Source organism: Psittacula echo, assembly GCF_963264785.1.
Source record: "Psittacula echo genome assembly, chromosome: 3".
In the NCBI taxonomy this organism is placed as follows: Eukaryota; Metazoa; Chordata; class Aves; order Psittaciformes; family Psittacidae; genus Psittacula; species Psittacula echo.
In genome coordinates this window covers 107,095,026-107,106,806 of record NC_137736.1, presented here as the reverse complement: position 1 = coordinate 107,106,806, position 11,781 = coordinate 107,095,026, and the positions used below count along the sequence as shown (strand labels likewise).

Below are 11,781 nucleotides of genomic sequence, written 5' to 3'. Positions count from 1 at the left end.
TTAAAAACATTTTTATTATTTTGAGTCAGAAATTTACCATGTTCTAACTTCTGTCCATTGCTTCTTGTCCTTCTGCTGTGCACCCAAGAGGTGTGTGCCTCCATCTTCTCCTCACCCTCCCATGAAACAGTGGAAGAGAGATTTCCTTCTCTGCCAGTTGAGCAAATCCAACTCTTCCACCTTCTTGTATGTCCCTGTGCTTCAGTCCCGTGACCACATCGATGGCTCTCAACTGGGCTTGCTTCAGTAAATTAATGTCTTCTGTGTCCTGAGGAGCCCAGATCAGGATTTATACTCTGGGTATAGTCTCACAAGTGACAAATGAAGAAGAAGAATCCCTTGCCCTGCTGGCTAACCTCTTGCTAATGCAGTCCTGGATGTAGCTGACTTTGCAGCAATGGCATATTGCTGTCATCCACCAGCACCCTCAGGTCCTTTTCAGCAAAGCCCTCTCCTGTACAGCCAGCTCTCAGCCTGTCCTGTTGTGTGGAGTTATTCCAACCCATGTGTAGGACTTTGTGCTTGCCTGTCCCAAACTTCAAGGTTCCTGCAGCGCATTTCTCCAGCCTGTCCCAGTCCCTCTCAATAGCAGCCCTGCCCTCCAAGGATTTGACCGCTCCCAACAATTAGGTGTCATCTGCAAATTCACCTGAGAATTAGCACCAAAAAAAAATGTTTTGTAATATAGTTTCAGTGAGATTTCATCAGTTCAAACTCAGTGTGCCATTACAATAAACTGTTCTTACATGTGACACTTTAGATCAGGTATCACATTTCAGCAGCAAAGCTTATATTGAGATCTACTTAAAGCTGAATCACTTTGCCCTCCGAAGTTAAGCCTGTCTTGAAAGACTAATTGGCACAGGTAAAGCTTCTGTTAAAATTATACTTTATAGTGAATAAAATAGTCACATGCTAGAAATCAGATGAGGAAAAGGTCAACTAAATCTGGCCCTTGCCAGCCTGCAGCTTTTCTTACAGTGTATTTGTTTTGGTTTGGCCAATCTATTTTAAAGTGATTAAAGGCCAATTCTGTCCTGTTTATTCCTTATAGACAAAAGTTCTTCAAAGACACTTCAGGTTTTACCTGAGCAAAATCATCAATATGTGAGAACTGACCTTGTGCCAACAAAATCACTGAGGCCTGCCATTGCTGAGTGTTTAAGATTAAAACGTTGTCTCCTAGTTCCCGCTAGCAGATTAAGACCAAGCACTAAAACATCTACAGCCAGCAAAAAAACCAAACAAATAAAATATCAACCCCAGGAGCTTTATGTTTTGTGGATTGTGATAATTTCAGTAATAACAGGAAGCATCTCAGAAATAATGAGTGCAGTAATAAGTAAGCTAACTGGGACTATTGTGTACAAATCTAGTCACTGATACTCAAGAGAGATGTGTGGGAATGGGAGCAAATGCACAGAGCCTGCCATGTGTCTGGAGGCTCCAAGAGCCTGGATTATTTAGTTTAGTACAATGAAGGTGTAAAGGGGATATTCTTCTGTGTAAATAATCACAGAAAAAGGGCAAGCGTTGTTCTTCCAGCTAGAAGTACATGTAAGATCAGACATGAACAAATAAAGAGAAAATAGCAGTATGTTCCTAATCATTAAGCCAGGTGTTTCTTCAACTGTAGTGAACAGCTCCCAAGAGGGCCAGCAAAGAGCTTAAGGGGGATTGTGAAAAAACAAATTTTCAAAAATATAGTTTAATGCTAATTCTATATTTGTATTCAATATGTTATCAAAAGAAAAGCCCCACAAAAATCCCCATCTCATGCAGATTTACTGCTTGCAGCAGCTCAGTTCCACCATGAAAAAGGAGAAAAAGGTATCTGTAATTACCAGCTGTGTCAGCCAACGTGGCTAATTGCATGTAGTGAAAACAGCTAAATAAACAGTGAGCTGATGCTGACAATGTGAGGAGTTGCTTGTACCTAGCTTGATGGGTTGGACTCAGGGGAAGTTCCACAGGGACAGGTGACCTCAAAAACGTGGTACCATAAGGAGTTTCAGAAAATGCTGCATTGAGGAAACTGGCTTCCTGAGAAGCCACTCCATTAGTAAGGTAGGAAAGGGACGTTAACTGCTTTTAAAATGAAGTTTGATAAATTGATTGTATTATTTGGTACCCATGAGAAGCTGGTCAGTTACACAACAGAGTAGTTGGAAGATCCTGATGACTTCTGCGTGGTCAGTAATGCAGTATTCACTGACGTACACATACAAGTAGAATGCCATGTTACTCAAATAAGCAGCTGAATGACAGAACTTGTTCATATTTCAGATTTTCTGTACTCAAGATGATGGAAAAAAAGGCCATTTGTTTGGCTTCAGTATCAATCTACCTGCATCTAGTAAGGTTTTGAATTAACATATATGTAACCTTGGTGTAACAAAAACTTTCCCCCGTGTGTGATGTGGTGGGCCCCATCACAATTCTTGGTCTATACAGTTTTTGCCTTTGTATTTCTCTCAAAGACATGCTGTGTCTTTGAGAAAGGAATTTCCCATTCCTCTGTCCATGGAATGCCTCACTGGCAATGCAGCTCAGTACAGCCACTTGTAGAGGCACCTCTGCAATTCCACAGCAGAACCATTGAAGGAGTTTGTGCAGCCATTTTTGGAAGGTGAATTGTTGCTTAGACTCAACTTTTATTGATTTTAATTCCCATGAAACTAGGCTCAGGCTTATATTTACAGAGTGGGTTTTGTGGATGAGGAGTTGGGCAACCAGAAATAAAATGTTGTTAGAGATAGAATCATCAGGGAGCTAAAGAGTTCATGAAAGGGAGCAGAAGCATGACTTTAAGATGCCACATAACTCCATTCCTTTGGAAAGAGCAAAGAGCAGAACAAAACGGTCAACTCAAGAGGTGACACAGATGACTTTGGTCAGTAACTTTCTGATCAAAAGTGCTTAAATGGATGGGGTAGCCAATTAACTTCACAATCTTGATTTTCAATTTAGACTCCTTGTTTTGCAGTGTTATCACAAGAGGAACTGCAGATTTCAATCCTCTTTATTTAACACCTATTCTCAGTTATTTCTGTTAAAATTTTGCTCCAGTCGTAATTAGCTATCTTTTTTCGTGCAATGAATGCATCATGTGAGACACAGGAGACCTACACCCTACTGAAGGAGAATATTTTTCATTTTTCACCTCAGAGCCCTTTACAAACTCTCATTAATCTGAATTCCTTCCACACCCCTGCTGCATAACCTAACACAAATGGAATGTCACACTCCAGATCTCTCTGTGTATCACTTGGTCCTCTGAGCGCAGGAGCGAGCCAGATCCCACTGTGCATTAAAATTTCAGTGAAGGATTCCTGACAACCCCATGTGCAGAATCACCATACCACGTTTATTCTTTAGAGAGAGCTGTTGGCCAGATGCTGCACAGAAGTGTCAGAAAAAAAATGGGGCTCTTCCAGCAAAGATACCAGAATCCTGAATGTGGGAGCCTGGGGACAGGAAATGTTTGGGGTTTATTTATTTTTTTGGCATGGTACTTTCCACTCTGAAAAACAAAGTGATGTTTATCTAGTCCCCACTCCTCTGACTTCTAATGAGCCCTCCCTTTCAAGCGCCTTTCCCCAGCAACTTTGAATTGGCTCTCACTGAAGCTGCTTTCCCTGTCTTGCTGTACCTCCAAGCCAGAGAGAATGGGAGGAAGTCTACCATGGTGTAGTAGATTTCCAGAGCACATTAATGGGTGGAGCACTTACCTAGGACCTTCATGGGGTTTTAGATCTTCGTATTAAGATGGGCGTTGCCAGTCGCATTCACCCCAGTCTTGAGGATGTGTTTCTGAAACAGAACCAAAGGTATTTTCTCTACAGCCTAAGAAAAATTGGAATCTGGATCTTACAACTGCAGTTTGATGAAGGAAGAGCAGTTTAGCCAGGGTTTCTGAGGGAATGAGGCAGGGCAGTAAGGGGAGCACCTGAAGTCTGGAATGTAGAGCTGCAGGTCTCCCCCATGTCTGCTTGGCTGCTAGCTCCAGTTTCCAGACAACAGCTCACCCCACAATTTGTGCACCTTTATCTGTTGGAGACAGCTGTTATTAAGAAATCCTTTTGTGAGCAACATACAAAGGCTCTGCAGCCTTTAAGCGCTCAGGAGGCCACAGTTTGGGGAAAGCATGTATGAAATGTTGGTAGCTAGGACAGACTGATGGACTTTTGGATCAGACCCAGACAGCTTGCCCAGTGCCAATAAACATTGAAACATGATTGTTTCTTTGAAATGTGGAGCCGAACAAGGATCCCAGAAAGTACTAATCAAGGTCAATTTTATGAATAAAAACATTACTGAAATTTTGAATATGCCCATCATGCAATTATTCAGGAAAAAAAAAAAGTAGCAAATCCTGAATGTCTTCCTTAGCCCCAAATAAAGGAGAGTTCAGTTAAGTTCACAGCTACTGCTCCCTTACAAGTTGCACTTACATGCTGTATACGTGGACAGGAGTTTCAACATGTGGAGTTTCTTGCCCTCTCCTTCCTGCTCCATGTGGAGATATGCCCTCTATGTCAACCCTTGGCAAGAGTAAGGTGTTCAGCTCACTGAAAACGCCTATCTCCCTTTATTCAATAATGCCTTTTAGGATTTGGCTTCCTGTCTTTACTTTGCTTGATATCCTCCCTGACATCTCTCTATCTGTTGCCAATATGCTTCCCTGCTTAAGAGCTGTTCAGGCTCATAATTATCTTCACGCTTGGAGAAGTTTCATGGTTCCTAGGCTGAATGCATATTAAATGATACAGATTTTCAATGTGTAGATATCAGGTGCTCCAAAATCTAGAATTTTCATGGTACGGAGCTGGAATACAGACATGTGTTTCTAAATTTAACACTTTACTCCAAGAGGTCTCATGTGGAGACAGGGCCTCTGTCTGTCATAACATGCCCTACCAGCTAGCTTTGCAGGCAGAACCTGATAGTGTATTTAGTCCTCCATATCCATTCTTGCAATCCATAAATATTAAACTACCTTTAAAATGACGATAGAAAGGGCTTAAGTTTTGCAAGACAACATTAAAATAACTGTGAAGTTAGTCAGAAGATCAAATATGTTTTTATATGCAGCTTTAAGTAATCATCCCTCCTCTAAATTAAATAAGTGCTGCTTTCACTCAAAACAGAAATTCCTGTAGCAGGGTAGCTTCTTGCCGAGACAAGTTTTGAACTGTCCCTGCGTGTTTAGCTCAGGGGAAGGAGGCCCTCTTTTGACTCACTCCCTGCAATCAGCTTCCCATGATGATCCTGTCTGCTCCAATATTGACGATGCACAAACACAGTGAATCACGCCCGCAGCTCTGAAAGCTGCCCATCAGCCTGCTCCATCTTCAGGCACCACACAGCTGATGCAACCTGTGGCTGTATAAAGGCTCTTTGTTGAGAATCCATGCCTAATTTATCTTTGTGGAACATCTGCCACACCAATTGGAGATGATGGCATTATAATAAGAAGAAACCCCATAACAATAAGAAAGCCTAAACCTGAGCAGCCTTTTGGCTTCTGCCTTTTGGCTTGCTTCTCCTACCATGCTTTCCTGTCCAGGACTACGTGGTCTCCAGTCAGGCAGCTGTAACAGACACACAGCAGCAAAAGGCTCTCACAGACCTACAGACAGCTTTGGGTTGAGCACTGCCAGGGATGGGGCATCCACAACTCCTCTGGACAGTGTGGCATGTCTCATCACCCTCACAGTAGAGAACTTTTTCCTTACACCTAATCTAAGTCTACATCCTTTCAGTTTGAAGCTATTCCTCCTTGTCCTATCACTACCTGCCCTTGTAAAAAGTCCCTCTCCAGCCTTCTTTCAGCCCCATTAGGTGCTGGAAGCTGTTCTAAGGTCTCCCCAGAGCCTTCTCTTCTCCAGGCTGAACAAGCCAAAATCTCTCAGCCTGTCAGCACAGGAGAGGTGCTCCAGCCCTCTGATCATTTTCACTCTGGACTCTTTAATGTGTGCTTCTTTAATGTTGTTGGCTTCTTATAGTTAACACGACCAAACTTAATTCCCTGTGGACAGCAGGCCAGCCACCCCAACACAGCACTCACTCCTTGGGGTCTCTGACAGACAACGCTTCCCTGCCACCCCGCTGCCAGCCTCCCTCAGCCCCGTCTCACGGCCATGACAAAACCGGTATCTGTCCCTGCTCTAGAAAACGGGTGAAACCACAGCTTGACAGACCCGTCTTTGTCCATCAGGATCCACGCCCCACAGCTGCCTGCAGCGGGTTTACCGCACGCAGGCAGGCGGCAGGCGCCTCCCCGGAGTTTCTCTCAGGCGCGGCTCGGGCAGCCCCGCCAAGGCCCCGCTGTTAAGTGCGGCCGCGGCACCGCCTCTTTCTTTTCGTCCTGGGACGCCATTTTGTAGGACGCACGGTGAGGTTCGCTGAGCCCTTCTTGCTGGCCTCAGGTGCCTCCGCGGCCTGGGAAGGCGGCTGGGCCCCGTCCCGCTGCGCTGGTGGCGGGGCCGAGTGGCCGCTGGCTCCGGCTGGGGCGGCGAGGCCTTGCTGTGGTAGGGGCCTGAGGGAGTGAGGCGGTCGCGGCCTGTAGGTTGCGGGTAGGGGCGCCGGGCCGGGAGGCCGCTGAGGGATGGAGGAGCCGCTGGGGCCAGCGGCGGTGCAGCTGTGCGGCTCCGCCGGGCCGGCGGCACACGTGGCGGCAGGCCCGATCAGCCCGGCCTTGCATAGCCTGGGCGGCTGTGGCAGCCTCCCAAGGTAGGCCTCGAAATGAGGAGCAGCGGGGCTCGGCCTTCGCTGACGGACCTTGTGGTTGGCGTCCGGTCTGCTTGAGCATGTGCGCACCTTGTGCCAGATTACATAGCGACCCGTAAATCACAGAATCTTAGGCTGGTTTGGGTTGAAAAAGACCTTAAAATCAGTTCCAGCTCCCTTGCCACGGGCAGGACTCATGCCTTGTGGATGCTATGTGAGGAGAGGCTAAGGCAACTAGATTTAGTCCACCAGGAACAGAAGTTTCTTTGGGGGGCACCTGATAGCCCCGTGAGCAAGGTAGGGACATGTGGCAGGAGCCACATGTGTCACAGGCATGGTGGTTAACAGGGGCATGAAACAGAAGCATGAGACAAATGGCTTGAGGTAAAATGAGAAGCTCACACTGGGTATAAGGGGAAAGTTTTAAATAATGAGAAGGGCCTCCAAAGAGGCTGCCCAGAGGGGAAGTTGTGCAGTAGTCTTTCCATCCTTGAAGAGTTCCAAGACTTGACTGGACAAAGCCCTGCACAGCCTGGTCTGGTCATAGTAGACCTTGTTTTAAGTAGAAGGTTGAGTTAGGTAGCTTGCTAACATGCATTCTAACCTGAGTTACCATGTGATCCTTTTTTAAAAAATACCTCTTTCTGTAGATTTCTAAGCTAATGGCACTGTGTGAATAGACCCAGCAATTTGGAAGTGGTGTCACTCTGAATAAGCTTGAAGTCTTGATTTTTCTGAAGGGTTTGAAAATGCTGTCAGTTGGATTTTTAGTCAGCTCCTGGTTCTGAATAATTTGCATTCATTTTTACAGTAATAAGCCAAAATGACGAACACAAAAGGAAAGAGGAGGGGGACACGTTACATGTTCTCAAGGCCGTTTCGCAAACATGGTGAGTATACCTTACAGTAAGAACACTGCCTGTTGGATGTTAACAGTCCCTAGGTAGCAGTTGTAAAACAATGGCTTGTGGCAAATGATTTCTGACAATTTGGGCTAAAAACTGCTGCATGATACACAAGTAAACTGTCAGCTTTTGCAGCTTATGCGTTGGATTCTGATTGCTTGACAGTAACAACACTGATTGTGTCAGTGCTTGAGAATTAATTTGAAGGTGAAGAAAATATTTCAAGAGTTAAAAAATGTACAGTTTTTTGCTTCTTAGCAATGTGCAGTGAGAACAGCTGTGTTCACAACGAAGTGGTCTATAGTTTAGTGCCTTTCCAGCTTCTGCATTGGAGGTGAGAGGAAAGCTGTATTTTTTTTCCTGAGTTAGTTGGACTTTTTTTTTTTAAATTAGGAGTATGTGAAGAGGTAATTACTGCTTTTAAAAAATGGTTTGATTTCTCAGTGTTAGGTTTTTGAAATTGAATTTATATTTGAAATATTGTCTCCCACCCCTTTTTGTGTGTGTGTGAAATCAGGGCCTTCATAAGTATCCAAATTTGTGTCTTTTAACAGGAGTTGTCCCTCTGGCTACCTATATGCGCATCTACAAGAAGGGTGATATAGTTGATATCAAGGTACTTTCTATAATGCTATGTAGTTAAAAGCTAAAGCAGTGTAATTCTTTTCAGTCTCCAATTTCTTGAGGTGGTCTTTTTTGTTGTTGTTACTTGGGTCATATAAAATTACTTGCTACTCACTTTTGAAGCAATACTGGCACAGCAGCGCTCCTGAACCAGGAGTAACACTTCAGTGTCACACTGGTTTATGTAGGGTTTTATTTTTATATATATATGTGTATATATGTATATATAAATATTTGGCTGTGCTTTGTTACTCCCATGTGCAGCTGAAAAACATGAGTGACAGGTGCCATGTCTAATACTGGGATTGCTGTACGGCAGGTGCTGCTGCTGTTTTGAAAGGAACCTCCCCTGTCATTTCAGTAGATTTTCTGTCTTGCCTGACTTGTAGCTGCTAGTCAGAAGAGCTGTTATGGTGGTGTAGCTGATAGTTATGTCTTGTGACCCTGTATCACTGTAGGACTATACTTAAAATAAGAATGTACAGGGATCGGCATTGCTAAGCCGTATTAAAACTAGAAGCTAGGAAGTAAATGTAAGGATACATTGTATATATTAATACAGGAGAAAAGTGAAGCAGCATTTTCCATCACTTGGTATTTTCTATAACTTGTCCTTTAAAATCCACTGTACTTTCAAAATTAAGTTGTAGTGAATCTGAAAGTCATTCACCAAGGATTCCTACTTTGTTGAATCCTTTCATTTCATTTGAAATACAGAGTTTTTAACCATCACACAGGAGATGGTGTGTAATTTGCATGCTTTTTGTTTTACTTTTTGAGAACTGCACTGTTCAAAATTAATACTTCTCAATACACTGGAGCTTGATGATGATTGTCTCATGTGATTGCTTGCTGAAAGCAAAGTGATCAGTCATTTCACCGACACTGAAAGCAACCAGAATTGTCACAGCAAAGTTTGGTAGTCTTCAGATACAAATGCATGGCTATAAATTCTAATGTACAAATAAAATGTGAGTATTTTTAAATGAATCTCAAGTAACTTGAAATCTGTACTTTAAATAGCTTCTGAAAGAAAAGTCATTGGTGATACTTTTTGGTTTTTTCCCCTTCCCCAAGTTAAAGTTTACACTTTATTCTTGTTTTACCTCTTAACAGGGTATGGGTACTGTTCAAAAAGGTATGCCCCACAAGTGTTACCATGGCAAGACTGGAAGGGTGTATAATGTTACTCAGCACGCTGTGGGCATTATTGTTAACAAACAGGTCAAGTAAGTACTGAAATTCCACTTCCTGAAACTTAGTGTTTAGGCAAGTTGATCTGTAATTGCACCCTCCTTTCACTTTGCCAGTTAGACAGCTATTGTCTTGATTGGTCATTCAAGGTGGGTAAAGTGTATATCCTTTTTATAACCCAGGCAAATGATGCTCATTTGACTTGGATCCTGTCAGAGGAAACAGTTTTTATTGAGCAGCACATAAAGTGACATTACCTAACGGGGTTTTTCAGCCAAATCTCACTTTGGTACTGAAGCCCTTTTAAGTATTAGCTTGTAGCTCTGTTTACTGGATTTTTGTACAGCTTGGACAGAAAAGGACAACTGGTTGTCTTTTTTTCCAGGAACTGGAATACAATAGTAACACAGTTCTTTGTATGCTACAAGGTTAAGATGTGCGTGTTCTCCACAATCTTAATCCGAAATTGTCAGCACATTATTATATATTAATAAGCTTTCAGTTACCAAAGTTATATATGGTTTGCATCTGCAGCAGTATATTTTGAGTGATTGCTCTTTAAAGAAAAATTATCTGTGATTTTGCTTGTGGAGTTACTCCTCTAAGGGCCATAAAACTAGCTTTGAAGTGGCCCTTTTTTCAAGTGCAGTAGATTAAAACTGATTTCTTTTGTTAGGGGCAAGATTCTTGCCAAGAGAATCAATGTGCGCATTGAGCATATTAAACATTCCAAGAGCAGAGACAGCTTTCTGCAGCGTGTGAAGGAGAATGAAAGGAAGAAAAAGGAAGCAAAAGAAAAAGGCATTTGGGTTCAACTGAAACGCCAGGTAATATTTTTATTGTAGTTGACACATGGTTGATTCAGTTCGCAGAAAACACCCCCAAACAGCTAAAACCAAACCAGTTGAGTAAAATGTTGTGTTCTGCCAAAATAACAATGCTGCACTGCTTCTGAGCTCTTTTTGTGTCTTTCAAAGACAAACCCTCCCCCAAAAACCCACCTATTCTGAAAACCCCACGTCTATGGCAGATTGTGTGGAAGTGTTTGTTGCTTCCACCCTCACTTCCTGCAGAAGGACTGTGAACCCAAGTTACTTTTGGTGGTTTTTCTTTCAGAGTAGAGTGGCAGCATGCAGTGTGTCTGCCTCTGAGCTGTCCAGTGTGTTTAGTGCCTGAACAGACCTGTGGTGTTCCTGGGTGGAGATGGCAGCCTTGGCTGTGAACAAAGTTCACAGCTGTTCTGCTGCTGACCTGCAGCAGCTTTGACTGATCTCTAGGATTGTTACAACAATTTCTGTTGTAACCCTGAAGAAAACAATTAATTAGCTAGACTTCAGAGAGTGAGATAACAGTTGTTGCTTCTGAAACTGAAGGGTACATCAGTTTGTGTTAATTTAGATTAGTAAATTACGGAGGGTAAAGTGTAGGGATTTTGCATTCAGCAAAGTCAGGCACAGTTCCTAGCAGATAATTTTTTTGCTGCTGTTCTTTGAATCAAAGTGCCAAGAAACTATTAACTGTGAAATTGCTGTAATGTCAATAAAACAAGGTGTTAAGTGGTTGTCAAAGTTAATTTTCTATAAGGTTGCTTTTGAGTTTTAGTGCCATGAGTTTTTTTTCTTTGTTTACAGCCTGCTCCACCAAGGGAAGCACACTTTGTGAGAACTAATGGCAAGGACCCAGAGCTTCTGGAGCCAATTCCTTATGAATTCATGGCATAAGGCACGTTTAAAAGAAGTAAATTAAAGATCTGGTTTTGGACAAGTGTATGTGATTGTGGCTGATTCCTTCAGGGCTGGTTTTTGTGGTTTTTTGTTTTGTTTTTTAACACGTGCTTTAGAAACCTTCTGTTTTACTGACGTTTGTTTATTCAACTTGCCTTACATTGTGCTTGGTCATTTACATCATTTGCAGCTTTTGCTTATCAGTTTAGTCATTCATAGACACCATAAATTGTGGGAACACTGAAACTTGCTAAAGCTTAGTGATGATCATGAGGCAATATGAGAAAATGTGGAATATTTCACCAGTAAACTGAGGACATGTGTGAAGAATTGTACAGTGTCACTTGAAGGTTGTTTTTTTTTTTTTTTTTTTTTTTGTGGGAAAAGGGATAACAAACTTCAGATTCCATTGATAGAAGCTTTTGGTCAAGGGGCCTCAGATTAATACCAAAGAATTGTGGAAACAGTTTTTGAAAGCAGCCTCTTAAGAAATGCCTGCAGGCAGATTTTGGTGTTTTGCCATTGGAACCTGTGAAGAAAGGGTTTTTAGAACACCTCAGGCCAATAAGCATTCTTATGAAATAATAGTGGTTTAGAAATAA

At 42.7% G+C, this 11,781-nt stretch overlaps 1 protein-coding gene and 1 long non-coding RNA gene across 6 annotated transcripts; one reads left to right on the top strand and one right to left on the bottom strand.

The window, feature by feature from the left end:
* Positions 1-596: 596 nt before the first annotated feature.
* LOC308218384 lies at positions 597-4,590 on the bottom strand. Of its 2 annotated transcripts, none has more exons than XR_013956368.1 (3): positions 4,455-4,590; positions 3,732-3,813; positions 597-649 (listed from the first exon to the last, which is right to left on the bottom strand). It is a non-coding gene; the product is annotated as an uncharacterized lncRNA (long non-coding RNA). The 2 variants fall into 2 exon arrangements; XR_013956369.1 differs by lacking the exon at positions 597-649 and adding an exon at positions 3,389-3,467.
* Positions 4,591-6,321: 1,731 nt separating this feature from the next.
* Positions 6,322-11,224, top strand: RPL21 (ribosomal protein L21). 4 transcript variants are annotated; one of them, XM_080612419.1, is made up of 6 exons: positions 6,322-6,397; positions 7,544-7,622; positions 8,192-8,253; positions 9,378-9,490; positions 10,132-10,282; positions 11,087-11,224. In XM_080612419.1, exons 2-6 carry the CDS (start codon positions 7,556-7,558, stop codon positions 11,174-11,176), a joined length of 483 nt encoding a protein of 160 aa, XP_080468545.1. In that variant the 5' UTR covers positions 6,322-6,397; positions 7,544-7,555; the 3' UTR covers positions 11,177-11,224. The 4 variants fall into 4 exon arrangements, with proteins under 4 accessions (XP_080468545.1, XP_080468548.1, XP_080468547.1 ...); XM_080612422.1 differs by having other exon boundaries at positions 6,379-6,402; XM_080612421.1 differs by lacking the exon at positions 6,322-6,397 and adding an exon at positions 6,407-6,533.
* The last annotated feature ends 557 nt before the right edge of the window (positions 11,225-11,781 follow it).

Excerpts from the sequence above, each read along its gene's own strand:
- RPL21 (XM_080612419.1), top strand. The coding sequence starts at position 7,556 with ATGACGAACACAAAAGGAAAGAGGAGGGGGACACGTTACATGTTCTCA. Across the intron at positions 7,623-8,191 it reads AAGGCCGTTTCGCAAACATG|GAGTTGTCCCTCTGGCTACC; the intron begins GTGAGTATACCT and ends GTCTTTTAACAG. Across the intron at positions 8,254-9,377 it reads GTGATATAGTTGATATCAAG|GGTATGGGTACTGTTCAAAA; the intron begins GTACTTTCTATA and ends ACCTCTTAACAG.